The sequence below is a fragment of the Lactuca serriola genome, chromosome 2 (genome assembly GCF_051521515.1).
Source record: "Lactuca serriola cultivar US96UC23 chromosome 2, Lser_US96UC23_V15, whole genome shotgun sequence".
In the NCBI taxonomy this organism is placed as follows: domain Eukaryota; kingdom Viridiplantae; phylum Streptophyta; class Magnoliopsida; order Asterales; family Asteraceae; genus Lactuca; species Lactuca serriola.
The window spans coordinates 38,890,001-38,908,447 of record NC_136409.1 but is presented as its reverse complement, the minus strand read 5'-3'; the positions used below and the strand labels follow the sequence as shown (position 1 = coordinate 38,908,447).

General features: G+C 33.7%; 2 protein-coding genes across 5 annotated transcripts; one reads left to right on the top strand and one right to left on the bottom strand.

The window, feature by feature from the left end:
- Positions 1–1,253: 1,253 nt before the first annotated feature.
- LOC145086166 (exportin-4 protein) lies at positions 1,254–11,164 on the bottom strand. 4 transcript variants are annotated; one of them, XM_079023913.1, is made up of 32 exons: positions 11,016–11,164; positions 10,733–10,818; positions 10,277–10,364; positions 9,158–9,266; positions 8,793–8,891; positions 8,557–8,599; positions 8,377–8,448; positions 8,203–8,298; positions 7,403–7,627; positions 6,667–6,850; positions 6,467–6,578; positions 6,289–6,375; positions 6,061–6,199; positions 5,856–5,952; positions 5,726–5,776; positions 5,529–5,638; positions 4,980–5,084; positions 4,834–4,907; positions 4,631–4,706; positions 4,325–4,555; positions 4,055–4,126; positions 3,791–3,862; positions 3,575–3,639; positions 3,387–3,489; positions 3,182–3,313; positions 2,955–3,098; positions 2,756–2,863; positions 2,531–2,659; positions 2,351–2,464; positions 2,083–2,279; positions 1,929–1,998; positions 1,254–1,732 (listed from the first exon to the last, which is right to left on the bottom strand). In XM_079023913.1, exons 2-32 carry the CDS (start codon positions 10,814–10,816, stop codon positions 1,544–1,546), a joined length of 3,477 nt encoding a protein of 1,158 aa, XP_078880039.1. In that variant the 5' UTR covers positions 10,817–10,818; positions 11,016–11,164; the 3' UTR covers positions 1,254–1,543. The 4 variants fall into 4 exon arrangements, 2 of the variants coding, with proteins under 2 accessions (XP_078880039.1, XP_078880040.1); XM_079023914.1 differs by lacking the exons at positions 1,254–1,732; positions 1,929–1,998; positions 2,083–2,279; ... (10 more) ...; positions 4,631–4,706; positions 4,834–4,907 and adding an exon at positions 5,189–5,241; XR_013700311.1 differs by lacking the exons at positions 1,254–1,732; positions 1,929–1,998; positions 2,083–2,279; ... (19 more) ...; positions 6,667–6,850; positions 7,403–7,627 and having other exon boundaries at positions 8,234–8,298; positions 8,557–8,604.
- Positions 11,165–11,559: 395 nt separating this feature from the next.
- Positions 11,560–12,000, top strand: LOC145089174 (uncharacterized). The gene has a single exon (XM_079027651.1). It carries the CDS (start codon positions 11,560–11,562, stop codon positions 11,998–12,000), a length of 441 nt encoding a protein of 146 aa, XP_078883777.1.
- Positions 12,001–18,447: the final 6,447 nt, after the last annotated feature.

Here is an 18,447-nt window from a genome sequence, read left to right as displayed (position 1 = left end):
AGGCGCGGCGTCGTCGTTACGAAAAGCTTCATAACGTTGCTGTTAGGCGTAGCGCGTGGCAAGGCGTGATATGACGTGTCATGGCGCGTTATGGCGTGTTATGGCGCATGTTTTTTCGTTTGAGACACGTTTTTTGCTCTTTTTTATACCTTTTCTAATCGGACATACAAGTATTGTGTTTTTTATTAACTTTCTGTTATTAGTTGTTGATATAACACTTCTAAAAACTAGCTATATTTGATATAAATTTATATTTATGTGGTAATATAATTATAAATTAATACAAAATCATCGTCTTACATTACGCCTTAAAAAACGCCATGACTCGCCATAACTCGTTAAGCTTGAGGTTTGGCCTTGCCGCCACGCCACACCTCACGCTTTTTAGAACCTTATCAATACCTATATCAAAAAGCCAATGGGAAACAAAGTCATGATGATATGATGATAGATTGTTTGGTCATTTTTATTGACATGAATACGTTTCAAAAAAAATTTGGCCATGATATCATAGCTTAGCTCGTTTTTTCAACAAGTGAAGAGTATGTCGATTCACTCGTAATTGTTTTTATATTACCTTTTTGGGAGGTTTGTTTTATTAAACAACTTTATGAAAATAATATTTTGAATTTCTAACTATATTTGTATCTCATACCAAAATTCATGGTTTCTTATAGGTTGTGTACGAAAAATAGTTACAATGTAATTTTTATTTGTTATAATTTTTTTTTAAAATTGTAAATCACACCATAAGAACATTATACATCAACCCATCTCATGACCCATGTAAGAAGTTAATTATAAAGTATTAACAATATTTTAGATGTCCTAGAGTTTGAACACCGAAACTCCTAAATGGAATTTCGTACTTCAAACAACTATGATCTCATTGTATGGGCTTTTTATTGTTATTTTTAACCATCGGTATAATTAGCTAATTCAGATAAACATATTTTACAATCAAATCATCGTAATATACTCTACACGTAGGCACACATGAAGCACGTTAGATTAATAATTCAAAAATCATAACATTGATATATATACATGTCTTGCTCTATATATGAAGATCAAAAGTTAAATAATATGCAAATGATAACCCCTGAATTCAAAAAGAACATAAACAAACATATTAATACCATTAGATTGAAATGATTAATTCCATTATTGCATACCAAATTTGTCTATGTTCTCCGATTAAATCTTTTTAATTTCTTTTGTCTTATACTTAAATGCTTCAAGAACTACCTGAATTTGTCATGAACCTAAAGTTAAGAGTCCAATACTCTTCCTTTTTTGACATTTCAATGAAAATACACCCAAATATCAAACAAATAAATCCACTATTTTCTAGTAGAGACTAGAAAAAACACTGTACAAACAAAACAAATAAAAAAAACAACAAACAATCTTGTGTATGAATATGACTAATCGGATCGGCTACACGTTCGTCTAATCATCACGAGTATCCCAACAGAATACAATGTTCCGGAAGAACTTGTCAGCCGCCGTTGAAAAGTTTAAGGTTGTTTATATTATATAATCAAATCACCCGCAAAAACCCACGAACATCAATAAGGAAACGGTTTAGATTCTTCCGGAACTTTCTCATGTTTGAGCGGTCGGCCGATGGAGACAGATCGTCTGAGGTTGTTAGCGAGTGCAATGCACTCGCCATCCTTGTTTTGAATATTGGATTCGGTTGCCTTTCAATCAATTCGTTACATAATCTCTGAAGTAATCAGAAAAAAACAAAAGGGCAAAATCGTCATTTCCATGAATTTAACACCTGGACTGTTGTTGACTTGGACTACTCAGGGAGTAACCTTAAGAAACAGTCAAATGAAAAGAGATTCTATTTTGGACCATATAGAAAAGTTTTGATATAGCACAGGGATGAAAAGTGTAATTTACAGAAATATATATACCTGGTAAAGATCATGGTCACAGAGAATTAATGGAAAAAGAGCATCAGCTGCTGCTCCTACAAGATCCGTGCTACAACCAAACCAAACCAAACCACAGGAGGAAATTAAGATTATATTTATAATTTTTTAAGTAGGAAAAGTTTTTTCTTGTTACCTGTAATCCTCAAAGAGGATTAGTTGAAGTAGAGAACGTAAAAATTTACTAAGAATGCCATCCTGAAAATTTCCATCATTGTCCTTATAGGTTGTGGCATGTGGACCTAAACCATCTCTACCAACACCTCTCTCTTTGTAGTGGTAGACTGCAAGGGCTCTCAGAGATCTCAAGCACATCCCAACAACTTCTTCATCCTATAACAAAATCAATTTTGATTTTTTTTTATTCTTTTTGCCAGAGTTTCCATGAGAAATTATTTATTTACCTGTTGATGAAGGCCATAAATAAGGGTTCCTGAAATATGACTGAAGGCTTCATGGTTCAATCTGGGAATCATTTCGGGATAAACTTCCAACATATGTGACAGCAGGGCAAAATGCTATACTCCAAAAGAAGACATTAGATTTTGAAATAAAAAATTAAAAAGAAAAAATTGAAAGCTTACATCATAACAAAGCTTAGGATACTTGAGCAATTCTGTTGTAATCAAAGGGCTAACAATGTGAACACCAACATATATAACTTGAGAAATGCTTGTCTGTTGTTCCTCATTGGCAGCAGATGAAAAATCAACCTGAAATTTTGAATATTATTTTAAATGTTCATGTGAAATCTTATCAACCAGAAGTTAGGATTGACAAAAAGGCAATGTCTAATTCTAATAACATACCATATCCTTTGTGCATAGTTTTTGAAGCAGTTGTAGTAAAGCACGTAAATCCCTGTATTTTTCAGCATTTGCTTCATTTAATAAACTGCTTGAAACGCTTACGGATATCTGGAAAGATTAGACAGCAATTCAAAGTTAAAGAGAAGAAAAAAAAATCATGAGATTCATTCATATTCCTACAAGATAACAAATTTGATACCTTGCCAATGTTGTGAGAAGAGTAAAGCTGAAGAAGATGCATACAAAAGTCAATAACCACTGCAGTCTCATGAGGTTCCAAGTAGATGATTTGCCCCTCCACCCAATCAACAACAAGCTTAAGCAACAGATACACAACTGCAGACTAGAAAAAAAAAATCATAAAATCAGCATATGGAAATAAGATAGACTCAATAATGAATTTGATAATATGGGTAATAGTAATACCTCATCCTTGTAAACCTCAATAAATTTAAGAATTGATTGCATCACTGAAAATCCCATCTCATAAAGTGCCTTTTGTGTACGTGGTTCTGAAGCACTTGAAGCTCCTCGAAGTCGCTCCAATAAGCAAGTCACCTATGAAAAAATTCATGATTTTGTTTAAATAGTTTTTGAATTTTTATTAAAGATTGATTTTTTTTTCTCTTACAGCGAGAATAACATCTGGCTGCTGAGAAATAGTCTTGATATCTTTCTTGCCAGATATATCACTAAGATAAGCTGTCATATGATTTGTTAGATCCCTTATGTACCTTTCACAAATTATAACCAAATATTAGAAGATAATATTTTAAAAAAAATAAAAAATAAAAATTAAACAAAATAAAAATATCTTACTGATTTGCTTCCACTGAGTTTTTTATTCCAGAAGCTGAAAGAACAAGGGTCTGAGCCAGGGAACGCTGCAATTATATAGGTAAAATGATACGAGGGTCAAGGAGTTGAGTAAGAATTATAACGCCTCTTAACTTTTCCATATACATAGATTATTGTGAGTTTAGAAAAAAAAAAAAAAAAAAAAAAAAAAGGTGGAAAAGCGTTAAGAAACTGTACTTGGTGAGTGGCATTTAGTGAGAATATGACTCTATCATTGGCAAAGCAATGAGATAAATCACGCCATGCTTCCTGCATTAAAAGCAAAATATTAAATATTAATATTCATTAACCATTTTCACAAGTCAATATGCTATGTATATTAGTTTACAAGAATTTGGATATTCAAATTATTATAAAGGTTAAAGAGTTATTAAGATAACACAGACGTCTGATGAAAAATTAGACTAGAGATGTTATCAAAGAGAAGACAGTCACACTAACCAATGTGACAAGATGTGCACAGATATTTTTCCGGCGAACAAGTCCACCAAGCAACTGATTACATGTGAGAGCCTGTAACACACACATATGAAATAAATATATGAATACATTTATACATATATAGATAAATATTGCATCATGTAGATATTTATGTAATTATGTGTATGTGTGGATGTATAGTATAGAAATTGATATTGTGTGGTTGAATATAAGGGAAACTTGCATGAAAGAGTACGAGCATACTGAAGAATATGTATAGGTATAGGATACCTGTAAATCAGTTTCTCCAGGATATGAAATGAGTGTTGTAAGTGATATTCGCACAATAATGTTGAGCAAGGCTTTTCCCTGAGTATGCTCTGCAGAAAAACTAAGCAATGCTTCTCTGGAACGTTGCATCAGAAGCAGTGTAACCTCATCTATGGAGTTTCTGTAACTTTGCATTTCTCCAGTTGTCATCAAATATGTAGAAGACCATCGTGAAAGGAACCATATAATTGCCTATATAATCAAGTCAAAATAAAGATTGTAGCAAAAAAAAAAAATCAGAAAGATTAGTAGTTTTTCAAGTACTACCTCCATAAGCCTAGGGCTAAAGAAAGCTGCTCTTATGTTTGGATCTAAACTCTGCTCAGCAAACTTTATGATAGACCTGAAAAACATAACAAATTTATGCAAGAGAAATGAGAAGGAAGTTGTTATAAATACTTATATTACAAATTTACAATCACATACTGCATGTGATACAAAAAGGAAAGGAAAGTGTGATGCTTAGTTACCATGAAAGTACAACTACTGGATGTTTGTCTGTTTCAACATACTCTGGAAAACGTGTTTCTATAGCCATTGGTATCTGAAAGAAGTAAATTATATAATTAAAGAGATGTCTTTTAGAAGATAAAATGAACTACTAACAGAATCATACCAAGGGTGTTTCTCCTTCTCCTTCATCTGCCAATACATGACCAGTTATCAACAAAAGTGAATACAGCTCCTCCATTGTTGTAGTTGGATCATTTATTCCACTTCCCTGTGAAGGTGCAAAGATTGTCATGGAAAAACAGTATAACCAGATAGGATTTATGGTTATTAAAAGAAATAAGACAGATGAACAGACAAAATAAGAGATGAAACCTTTTTTCAAAATTTCCAATAGTTGACATGCTATACACCACCTATTCTTCTTTCTAATAGTTGACATAATATCTTGTTAGATAATATTTTTGTAGTATAGGGTTACTTTAGTTCTTCTTGTTTTCTATTTAGGTAATAGTGTGTATATAAACTGAGGCTTTAAACTCTCTATTGATGACTCTATATCACATATCTTAATTTCCAATTGGTGTCTGTGAAACGAAATTCAATCACTTGTAGGTGACAAAATTGCAAAAAAGAAAATCCATGGTGCTATTATGCTTCATTATTTCTTGATATACATGATTGAATAACAGGACACCTATTAAGTTATGTATACCTGATGAAGCCTTGCAAATCGCTCAGAAAAAAGTTGAGTAAGAAAAGGGATTGTAACATCAACAGCAGCTCGTGCAATAAGGGCATAAGAGCTCAATCTCTCATCCATGGCTACAAAAAGAAGACATGATACAGATAATGCCTCAAAGAGAACCATAAAATAAGTCAAAATATAAGACAAGTTGAGATATAGGTTACCAACTACAGAGGGTTGAAAGTAGTCTTCTTTCTCTTCACTGGCTGATGCAGCTGTGTATAATTCACAAAAAAACAAAATTACAAGATTTTTCAAAAGAAAGTAATGCAGACTTGCAAAGTCCAAACATACCCTTTAGTTCTGATTCTACAATTAGGGCAAAAAGATTGGCAGCAGCATTTATTCCTTCAGGTGGAAGCAATGACTTCACTCCAGAATTGTTTGTATCCTGTAAAACATTGGCAAAAGATTTAAACAAAGCAAGTCATGCATTACTATATTAAAGGAAACATGTAACTATACATGAATACTCTTATAAAACTATTTAAATAATTACTGTTAGAAGTGTTGTCCATGTGTCTAGTAAGATATCACGTGCAACCCAACTCCATGGCTCATCTTCTAAATCTTTGGTCATAAGGTCTTTAACAACTTCACACATTAAGCCAGACAACAGACTGAGTGTCCCAAAAGGCCTGAACATCAAACAGATCAAAAACAAAATAAATAAATACATATATGATATATATATACACTTGAAACATGAAGTCAATGATTTATCTACCTTATTTGTTTCAAGAGGTTGTCAAAACTAACAGGATTGGTAACAGCAGCTATGGATAACAGTCCACGACAACCATCAAGCAATTCACTGAATAAAAAGTAAAAACAAAACATCAATGAGGGTATATAAGTAATTAAGTATATTCGACATGTTTAAGTCTCTAAGATAGACTTACTACCTTTCACTTCTTCCACATTCGATTGCTTTTGCAATAACATCAGGAGGATGAATCCATAGAATGATTCCAGATACCAGTTGCAGAAGATGCTTCCCTTGTGTAACACCAGCATCTATGATTGAAGAAAAAACGAAAAAGATATATAAATAAAAGGCGACAGGAAGAAAGATTTGACATGGTTTGAAAGAAGAAATGGTTACCAGATGGAAATACAGTTCCTGTAAGAGAGCAAAGCTGTACTATGAGCTTTCGAGCAGAAACAGCAAGAGGACAATCAATCCAGTAAGCTTTACTTGAGAATTTCTCTCTGAGGACACTATACAACCCCAAAAGCCACCCTGTGTGACCACTTGTCACCAATATATCACGCCATGAAATGCCAGGCTTCAAGAATTGTATAAAAATTAGTTATACTCATGGTAAAATGTCAGCTGAATGATGCAACAAACATGAAAGTTCAATGCTTTTTATGTGGATCTTGAAAGCTCATTGACTGAAATAGGTGTTACACAAAAGTACACCTATGTTTTGGTTCGACTAATTCATTGATAAATAGGACTGTTTGCTTTTTCAGAATATGTGAAATGAGAGTATAGTATGTGCTTCTTATTCCTTTTTGTCACTTACTACTATTTCCATACTTAATGACTATGGAAAGTACAGCTATACACACACAACTATATTAAGAAAATGTTTTAAAATGAGCCCTTTTCAAAATGGATTTCAATTAATATAAACATTTAACTTTGTTAATGATATTATTGAAATATAATTTCATAAAAACATATGATCATGAAGAACTGTCATTTGAAACTTCAGCAAATAAACTGGTGATAGAACAAACATAAGGTGATTTGTTATGCAATTAAGTCTTGTCTAAAATGCACATGTTGCTTTCAAATGTAAGACAACCAAAATAAATAAATAAAGTATTACCTGGACTAGCGTATAAGTGGAGTTACTATCTTCTTTAGCAACAAAGGAATAAACATCTATGCTGTTTTTTGCAACTCTACCACTGCTACTAAAGTCCCAATTAAGGACTTGAAGCATGAAACGAAGTGCAGTTGTACAAACTCTTGCTTCTGAGACAGAAGCATCAGAATTTGTAATTTCAGTAGTAACACTTTGTGCAGCCCCCAGTGCCCAGCAATAAAAATTCTGTGAAATAAAGAGAAAAGGAAAAAGAAATGAGAAAGTAAGTAGCACAAAAGTTTGCTGAGCTTTGGCTCTTTTCAAAAAAAAAAAAAAGTAGCACAAAGATAAATTTTCTAGGGTCCAATCATGTACAACTTTCAGATTCCTTTTGAATTTAAGTTTCTTCTGTTATTTATACACTTGTATGAAGTTGGTGGGATATATAATCATTTTAGTGAAATTCCATGCAGTCCACCTGCTTTATATACACAAAATCAAGAAAAAAAAAACAAATCTAAGTGGTGTTTCTTTTTTACTTAATGGGTTAAGCACTTAATCTGGACAGAATGATTTAATGGGTCAAGCAAAAAAATTTGGCTTAATGTATTAACACAAAATCCATTACCTATTTGCCCTTTTTCTTTTTTCCTCTCGCCTTAAAATTGAAGAATATAGTGACATTTGTTTTTCGAAATGTAAGGGTAAAATGGTCATTTAGTCTCATTCAGATGGTTCATTCATTCTAGAAAAGATACAGACCTTAAGAATAAGTCGTTATAGGAAATGGTTTAATGATGATGAGAAACAAAATGACAAACCTTAAGATAATCATGCTCTAGAGATTTTCGGCATTGCTCATGGAACTCCCTAGGAAGGCTCATAGCAGTAGAAGTAGATGGAGAAAATTCAGACACCTGCAAAATTATTTTTTTAGCATGAGAATTTTGTATAAAAGAAAATTGGTGTACTCAATAACATTATGCAACATATACCAGTGACTCAAGGAAATTGAGTCCAATGAACTGCACTTCTAGTCCATGGTTTCCAGCAATAGCCATATTTATCTGAAGCCAACAAATTATAATTAGTTTCAGCCACTAAAAAAATGAAGTTTCCATCTATGAATTACAAATTATAATAATTAGTTTTAACAAGTTACTTGAGAAACTTACCTCATAGAAAAATCCATCCTTTTCTGCAGCATTAAGTTCCAGCCTACACTAGGGCCAGACAATCTGAAGCAGTTAGCAAGATTTTTTATTTATTTTAATGGATTAAAAGTTAAGTTACAGAAAAAAAAAAAAAAAAAAAAAAAAAAAAAAAAAAAAAACTCATAATATAAAAATATGTGAAGCAAGAAGACACAAAAAGATTATACCAAGTGATTGAATTTTTATATGAAACTTACCAGCCCCTTTTCATCAGTTGAGCTGCAACGGATGAAATTTTTGTTAGAACATAGCCCTCTGGTGAGCTTGCATGTTTCATTACATAGGACAAACAAAAACTGCAAAAAGTATAACATCAATTACCAAGTAACACATGGCTAAATAGTTCACATATTCACTATATCATTATGCCTACATACAGTAAGTCTTTCTTATCATTCTAAGTACTACCACGGTAACACATGACTTTGTTAGAAAAGAAATGAAGATCAAAGTGCAAAGAACTAATAAAGTAACATGTAACTATTAACACTAATGGTGACATTCTAAAGATAAGTCTCACTGATATTGAATACAGATAATCACTATCAAGTTGTAAAAATACCTAATTAAGCTTTTTTTTTCTTCGGATGAAAGAAATGACCATTCTCGTATAGCTGCATCTCGAATTGCTGTGGCTGCTTGGAATCTTGCATTTGCCATTTGAGAATTTTCTGGTCATAGTAAAGAGATCACTAACATTTCAAATGTTGATATCACAACAAAAATAATATTTCTTTTCCAACCTGTAACATTTGACATCTTTTTTACAAACAAAAAAACATTGATCACAAAAATGAGATGCTTAGATCTAAGTGTGTTTAAGTACAGACATCATTTCTTGAAGGTGGGCTGTTGAAACAATTAAGGATCTACCTAGATCATCAAGAGTCAATCAATTGGTTAAAGGGTTGAATGCAAAAAATAGCAATCTACATCCATTTTTTCTTATTGTAGCATCTTACTTTCATTTATTGTACAGTAATATTTTTTCTTAATAAGGCATTGTACTTTTAAAAATCTACCCATTATAGCTGATGTGGTCTAATAAACAGTCAAAAGGATAACTCCAAGATGAAAGAAACTGTCTGAAAATCAACATGCCATTTGGAGCAACTTAAGAAAGATTAGCAATACAAAATGAAAGGCACATAAGAAAGTTGTTGCATGATCCACTCTATCTTTGATGAATGCATGATGAAGAAGATGAAAAAAGTATACGATTTGCTGCCTAAGTGGCATCATGGTTATATTTATATGAATGATTGTCCTATGTGGTATCACATGGTCGCAGACATAGATGTAGATGTAGGAAGCTGATTAGATACAAGGCTTAAATTTCATGAACTTTATTTACACGTAAGAATTTTTAGAAAGTAAAGAATCACCAAAAGAAAGAAATATTCCAAACTGTGAGTAATTTGACATGATCTAATAGACCAACATAAAGATAGCAATAAGAGTTATACTCTTCATGACATATATATGATTTAGGTTAAGTATATATCCGTTTATGATGCATAGGTATGATATATAGTACTCTGCAAAGATATGTTGTTTGATATGAATGCCCATTTGCCTTTGCTCTACTCATAGTAAGATGTAAAGTTTTAAAAATAAATACCACATTATAAACCTTATATCTAAGCATAGTATGAGGTGACTCTCTTGAGTCTTGACTTACCAATAATAAACTGGCATGCCTGGTATGGTCGAGCAGACTGGCATAGAGACAATATAGTGGCCTCAGCAGCCGTTGGATTTACATTTATCTGAATATTTTAAACAAATGAAAGGGCATTAATATTCTCAGTACAGGCATGTTTACAAATTGCAGAGAGGGGAAACTGAGAGAGAAAATGTTTACATCTAGCAATGCTACCACCAACAATGCATCTTTTCCTTTTTTTTCAGGGGAGATGATGCAATTATTAGGAGAGAAAATGTGAATTACATCTTACTTGTTTTCTACTTGCAGGAATGTAGTTATAGATTGACAAATTTACATTGATGCTTAGTAGTTTATCAATCATGATCATAAAACCCACACTTAATGATTCACCTCTTACCAAATGCTCTGATAATTCGCAACCGATTGGGGTAACAAATCAAGTTTCAATCAACAGTAAAAGAAGAAGACCTGAATGGAGCTGCACGCAATTTCGATTGTTTGCATAGTGGCTCGAAGCTGACCTAATTCGCCGTTAACATACCCTCCGTTCATCTCTGTTCAAGATTAAAATTAAACTCACATAAGTATATACACATACAAACAAACAGACATCTATAAGCACACAGATGAAAGTTATTTGGCAGAATTGTCCAAGTGAATACAAGAATTGTAGCGGAAATGCAGTTCACTGATTGAGTAGAAGAAAATCGTATTATAACTGAGCAAAAATAAAGAGTACAACAGAACATACCGATCGCGATTATGATTGGATCAAATGGCAGAAGTTCGACAGCTACGAACGAATGGAGATTAGACTCCAACCAGAAACCGTATGAAGGGATTAAGAGAGCGCCGGGGTTTTGCAATTTACCGAGAAGAGGGGAAAAAGATGGTTCAGTTTTGGCACTTGACAGAAACTATGAGAGTTTATATATATTCTCTCATAAACACCCCCTACATTTTAATAAATGACCAATTAAGTCCTCTATATGTGTTAGAACTAATCAAGGGCAATTTAGTAATTTAATTGTTCATTGTTAGTTAGTTTGTTAGTTGGTTAGTCTATATCAGTTAAGTAGTTGAACTTCTTATTTCTTCTTTTATATATATATATATATATATATATATTGTATTTGTATCTTTCTTTGACAATCAATGAATACAGATCATTACAATCTCTTTCTTTCTCTATTTCATTCATGATAACATGGTATCAGAGCATGAGTGATTCATTCTTTTGTTCTTGATTTTTTTTGTTCAAATTTGCTCTCTGTTTTTCGTATTTTTCATCTTCAATGGCTGAACCAGGATTCAATTTAGCTATTGATCATTCAAGTCCCTATGAATTCATAGGTTCATCTGATCATCCGAATTTTTTGCTTGTTAACACTCCATTTGATGGAAATGGATTCAATTCATGGAAGCGATCTGTAATCATCTCTCTATCAGCGAAGAACAAGTTAGGGTTCGTTGATGGAACCATTTCGAAGCCTCTCACTACTTCAACCAATTATCCAAATTGGTACAGAGCTAATTCTATGGTGATTAGTTGGATTCTTAATTCGATGTCGAAGAACATCGCTGAAAGTGTTTTGTTCTTACAAATTGCCTCTGAAATTTGGAATGAGCTAAATCAACGATATGAGCAGTCCAATGGAGCTCTTCTTTATCAAATTCAACAACAAATCTTCTCTATATCTCAAGGATCTGAAAAAAAATTCATCGTATTTTACTAAATTGACAAAAGTCTGGGATGAACTGCGACTTGTTCAAAATTTTCCTCCATGCTCATGTGAATCTGCTGCTGCTATTCATAAATTCCTTGAAGAACAACGCCTAATTCAACTTTTGATGGGTTTAAATGATAGCTACAAGATTCTTCGTGGACAGATTTTAATGATGAAACCTCTCCCTAATGTTTCAACTGCATATTCTTTAATCATTCAAGAAGAACAGCAAAGAGGTATCACCAATAATTCCCAGATTAATCTTGATTCCATAGTTATGCATGTTTCATTAGATGTTCAACATAACAAAAAACAATTAGTTTGTAATCACTGTAAGAAGAATGGTCATACGAAGTCTCAGGGTTATAGATTAATTGGATTTCCTTCTAATTTGAAGTTCACAAAGGCAAAGAAGTAAGAATCTAAATCCATGGCTCAGAATGTTACTATCAAGCCTGATATTGGAATCACTGAAGATCAATACAATCATTTTCTTCATTTGCTTAATGCTAGCAACATCGTTTCCTCTTCTACAAGTCAAGTAAATAATTCAGCGAAAATTGATGCTATGGAGAAAGAAGGTAAGAAGTTTTCCTTTAAACATTTTGCATCAAATGTTTACAAATCATCCAGTATGTTACAATCTCATTTGTCATGGATTGTTGATACTGGTGCAACTGATCATATGTGTTCTAATAAAGAACTATTTTCTACATTTCACAAATTACATCAACCTCACATAATTGGACTGCCTGATGGACATGATACTTCAATTGAATTCTATGGAGATTTCCAAATACATGATTCTATTGTTCTTCACCAAGTGTTGTATGTTCTAAGATTCAAATACAATCTTGTATCTGTTTCTAAGATCGCATCTCAACTTCAGACATTTTTTCTCTTCACTGATAGACATTGTTTAATGCAGGACCCTTTGATGAAGAGTAAAATTACACTTGGAATCTTAGGGAATCACATCAATGATATATACGTTTTTCATCATCATTCCATCAAGTCTAGTTTGGCTTTTGGTTTTTCTGTATTCAAACAATTTGATTCTTCGAATAAATGTAAATCCATTTCTGATGTAATGGTTTGGCATAATCGTTTTGGACATACATCAATTGAAACTCTAAAGAACCTTTCACTTTTTCCTTCTGATTATCATAATGATTCTCTTTGTTTGATTTGTTCTAAGTCTAAACAATGTCGTTTGCCTTTTCCTTCAAGTCAATCTCAGTCTAAGGGCATTTTTGACTTAATTCATATTGACATATGGGGTCCCTATAAACGTACTTCCCATGATGGCCACAAATTGTTTTTAACAATTGTGGATGATTACAGCAGAAACACATAGATACATCTTCTGAATAATAAGAGTTATGCTTTAACTCTTATTAAAGATTTTGTTAAGTTTGTCCAAACTCAATTTTCAAAGAAAATCAAAGTCATAAGGTCTGATAATGCTTATGAATTGGGAAGTGGCAATGAGGATATGGAATATTATTCTTCTCAAGGCATAATTCATCAAAAATCAACAGCTTATACCCCACAACATAATGGAATAGTAGAACGAAAGCATAAGCATATTCTTGAGGTTGCAAGAGCTTTATATTTTCAAGCAGGATTAAGCACACTTTATTGGGGAGAATGTGTCAAAATAGTTGTTTATCTTATAACACATAATGCCAACTAAAGTGCTTAAATTGAAATCTCCATTTGAAATGTTACATGAAATGAAACCAAATCTTAGTCATTTAAGATCTTTTGGTTGTTTGTGTTTTGTTGCTACTTCTATAGTGGGAAGGGATAAGTTTATGTCTAGATCACAAGCTTGTGTCTTTATTGGGTATCCTTATAATCAGAAGGCATATAAGGTGATGAATACTGAAACAAAAAGAATTTTTGTTACAAGGGACATTAAATTCTTTGAGCATATTTTCCCTTTGCATTCACTCCATTCTCAACTCTCCCAAACATCACCACCTCCATATATGCCCAATACTTGTTTTGAAGAACAACATGATACTGAAACACATGAACCTCCAGAAGGATCCCATCGTGAAGAACAACCACAAAACTTATCCCAAAGGATCAGACCTACTAGAACAAGACAACCACCTATTCACCTTAGAGATTATGTTTGCAATTTAGCATCCTCAACTAATAGTGATTGTTTTCATACTCTCGCTAATCTTTGTACTTTGGGCACTTCAAATCTTTCAATTTCATCAAATGACAATTTTACCCTTTCTTTCAATGCTATCACTCATGAGCTTGAACCTATTTTCTATAATAAAGCAAAGGGAAATCCAAACTGGGAAGATGCTATACAAAAGGAGTTAACAACATTATATGCCAACAATACTTGGAATATTGTCAAACTTCCAAAGGGTAAAAAACCCATATCATGTAAGTGGGTGTACAAGATCAAACGCAAAGCTGATGGTACTATTGAACGATATAAAGCAAGGCTGGTGGCAAAGGGTTTCACTCAGAAATAGGGTATAGACTATCATGAGACTTTTTCTCCTGTTGTGAAGCTTACTACCATCAGATGTCTTATTTCTGTTGTTGTTAAAAAGGGGTGGTTAATACAACAATTTGATGTTAATAATGCTTTCCTTCGTGGAGAGCTTCATGAGGAAGTTTATATGAAGATTCCTCAGCTTTGTACACAAAAGGGTATAAACATTCTCAAAATGATCATTCTTTTTTTTTTATCAAGAATAGTAATGACCTTATAATCATTGTTGCTGTTTGTGTGGATGATCTTTTGGTTACTAGAAATGATTTAGAAGGCATTGTAGCTCTCAAGAAGTTTTTAGATGATTCTTTTAAGATCAAGGATCTTGGTGAGATTGGTTACTTTCTTGGCTTAGAATTTGCTCATGTTCTTTCTGGTATGGTTGTTCATCAACAAAAGTTTATCAAGGAACTTCTCAATTTATACTCCATGAGTGATTGTGATCCAACCATTACACCTAGGCCTGTCGAAAAAACCTGAAACTCGTTCTACCCACCCAACCCATTCCGAATTCGGGTAGAATGGGTCGGGTAAAACGGGTAACGGGTATGAACATTCGGGTAATAGGTTAACCCGATAATAATATAGGTCGTGTTTTAGGTATGAATATTTATTTTCGGGTATACCCGAATTCGTTTTTTTAAATAATACCAAAAATATAATGCAGTCACGTACGCACACTTCAAATAAAACAAATCCCTTCGTTTCCTTCTTATGAACGACAGCCCGACAGTCGATGCAAACTTGCAAAGGGAATACGAAGTTGAAGCTGAAGTCCTGAACCGTCATCACAATTCTCAGTTTCTCACTATCACACGGAATGGAATTAAAAAAGTACATAACATATTATAATGATTGTATTGTTATTATATATATATACTTGTTAATTGTATGGAGTATTTTCCTACCTGATTCTTTATTAAACCAACCAACATGTAAAAATTTAAAAATAAAGAAAAAAATATCAATAAGTGTCATTTAAGAAATTTTCGGGTATACCCGATAATTACCCGACCCAACCTCAAACCCGAATACCCGAAACCCGAAAACCCGAATTACAATATAGGCCGGGTATCAGGTATTATTTTCTTAAGGAAATACCCGTTCTACCCAAAACCTGAAAATTTTACCCGTTCGACACCACTTCCATCAAAGTTTAATGGTCATTCTACTGAAGAAGGATTGTTAGAAGATGTTACTCAATATAGACAACTAGTTGGCAAACTCAACTATCTTCTTCATACAAGGCTAGATTTGTCCTTCACTGTTTAATATCTAAGCCAATTTAATCAAAGGCCTACCAAAAGTCATTTTGTAGCTGCTTTACATGTTTTGAAATACCTTAAAGGTATAATCAATCAAGGCTTACACTTCAATAATAAATCCACTTTCAATCTAGAAGCATATTATGACTCAGATTGGGCATCTTGTCCAGTTACTCGTAGATCTGTTAGTGGCTATTTCATTCTATTTGGTGGCACTCCCATCTCTTGGAAATCAAAGAAACAAATTACCATTTCTTTATCTTCAGCAGAGGCTGAATATAGATCAATGAGACGCATTTGTGTTGAGTTAGCATGGATAACAAGGATATTTCATGATCTTCAAGTTTCGAATCTTCAACCTATTCCTTTGAAATGTGATAGTCTAGCATCTATTCATATTGCAAAGAATCTGGTTTACCATGAGCGAACCAAACATGTCGATATTGATTGTCACTATGTTCGTGAAAAACTACAAGAAGGACTCATTCAGCTATCTCATGTATCAACTAACAATCAACTTGCTGATGTTTTTACTAAACCTTTATCAGGGACAAAACATCAAGAAGCTATTCACAATCTGAGTTTTCCTTCGCACCCTCCAGATTGAGGGGGTGTTAGAACTAATCAAGGGCAATTTAGTAATTTAACTGTTCATTCTTAGTTAGTTTGTTAGTTGGTTAGTCTATATCAGTTAAGTAGTTGAAGTTCTTATTTCTTCTTGTATATATATTGTATATGTATCTTTCTTTGACAATCAATGAATACAGATCATTACAATCTCTTTCTTTCTCTATTTCATTCCTCCTAAAAATATGTGCAAAATTGGATACATCAAAAAGCAACAACAACAACGTTAGACCCCGGGAATCTCGTTGGAATTGAATCAGATAGGGAAGGTAGATGTCGACGGTCATGACTCCACATGGAATAAGGTAACTATTTCACACAAAACAAACATTTGACATGTAAAAGTGAACACATGTAAATGAGGCAAACAAGGAAAGAGTAAAATGTTGTGTAACGTCCAAAAATTTAAAACAAAAAATTTTATTTTTGTAATAATAAAACCATCAATCAAAACGTGTTCATAAAACCATAAAAGAAAATCAGAGTATGTTAATCAATCATCCCAACACATCATAGTCAAATAAAATGGAAATCGTGGTGTGTACGATGTGATAATCCCAAGCTCTTCCCTTTTGATCCGCAAGTACCTAAAACATAAAACTGAAAACTGTAAGCACAAAGTTTAATGATTTCCCCCAAACACCTCATACCATGCATATCAACATACAATAGGCCATGCCCGACAACCATTGGGGCCCGCCCGACATCGAGCCCTGCTCGGAACAGATATGTATGTATCTTGTGATGGACCCCACCCAACACACCCATCAGGCCCCGCCTGACATACATTCAATACATACACACATGCAGGGTCACACAGACAACTATCATACACATACACATAATCTAAGGGTCAGCATTGGTGCCTTCGACCCGCCAAAAACTGGGAGGAGACTCACCTTAAACTACTAAGAAATCGGATAAATGCTCGGACTGCTGATCCGGGAAATCCCTGTGCTAATAAATCAAATAAAACCCTATAATAAGAACCCTAACTCATGCATGGTCCAATATAACACATCAAGATTGCATTTTTATGCACAAGGAACCTCAAAAATGCTAAGATTTAGCATCCTTAGCTTATGGAGTAGCTCATACTCTCAAGCATGACTTAAGATACCATAAAATGCAAAAAACAAGCCCTAACTAGATCTATCATAATGAACCATCAAGTTAAGAACTTTATACCTCCAAAAGCTTTCCAAGTTGGTGATGATTCTGGACCCACAAGCTCCAACCACACCAATGCAACTTCCAAGAGATCTTTACCAAAAACACTCTCAAAGATCACTACCAAGCCCAAACACTCAAATGAAAATTAGGTTTTCTTTATCAGGGTTTAAAGAGGTGAAGTTGGTCATAAGAAGGTCCAAGAGCCACTTAAGGTGTTTAAATAGGGTACAACCCCTAAAATTAGGGTTTGCCCCAGGTAACCGTATGGCCAACATACTTGGGTTGCCTCTACGACCAAGCTTTCGACCTAATACACCCAACGTACTCTTAGTGTATGCCCAACGTACTGGCTAAGGACCAAAATGCAAGAATTTTTAAGTTAAGGGCAAAAATGGAAAATACCTGAAATGAAAATGTTGTAATTCTCATTTCTCCCCCACTTGAATCAGACTTCATCCTCGAAGTCCTTCGCTGCAAAAAAAAAAAACTCTGGATAATGCTCCTTCATCTCGGCCTCAGGCTCCCACGTCCATTCTGAATGCTTGCGGTGCTGCCATTGCACCTTCACCAACCCCATAACCTTGTTCCTTAAGGTTTTTGTCTTCCGGTCAAGGATCACCACCGGTCTTTCAATGTAATTCAGGTGATCATCCATTTGTATATCCTTCAATGGAACAACCACGGAATCATCAATCAAACATTTTTTCAACTAAGAGACGTGAAACATGCTATGGATCTGACTAAGCTCCTTAGGTGGATCAAAGCGATAAGCAACCCTGCCCGTCCGGGCCAAAACTGTGACATCTACAATTTCACGGTCAGAAAAAACTGATTTGTTTATGCTTTATTTGAAAATTAGAGTAT

Coding starts and splice junctions, on each gene's coding strand:
- LOC145086166 (XM_079023913.1), bottom strand. CDS start 10,816: ATGAACGGAGGGTATGTTAACGGCGAATTAGGTCAGCTTCGAGCCACT. Junction 6,579..6,666: donor AGGAACTGTATTTCCATCTG/GTAACCATTTCT, acceptor CTTCAATCATAG/ATGCTGGTGTTACACAAGGG. Junction 4,908..4,979: donor GAGAAGGAGAAACACCCTTG/GTATGATTCTGT, acceptor TACTTCTTTCAG/ATACCAATGGCTATAGAAAC.
- LOC145089174 (XM_079027651.1), top strand. CDS start 11,560: ATGGCTGAACCAGGATTCAATTTAGCTATTGATCATTCAAGTCCCTAT.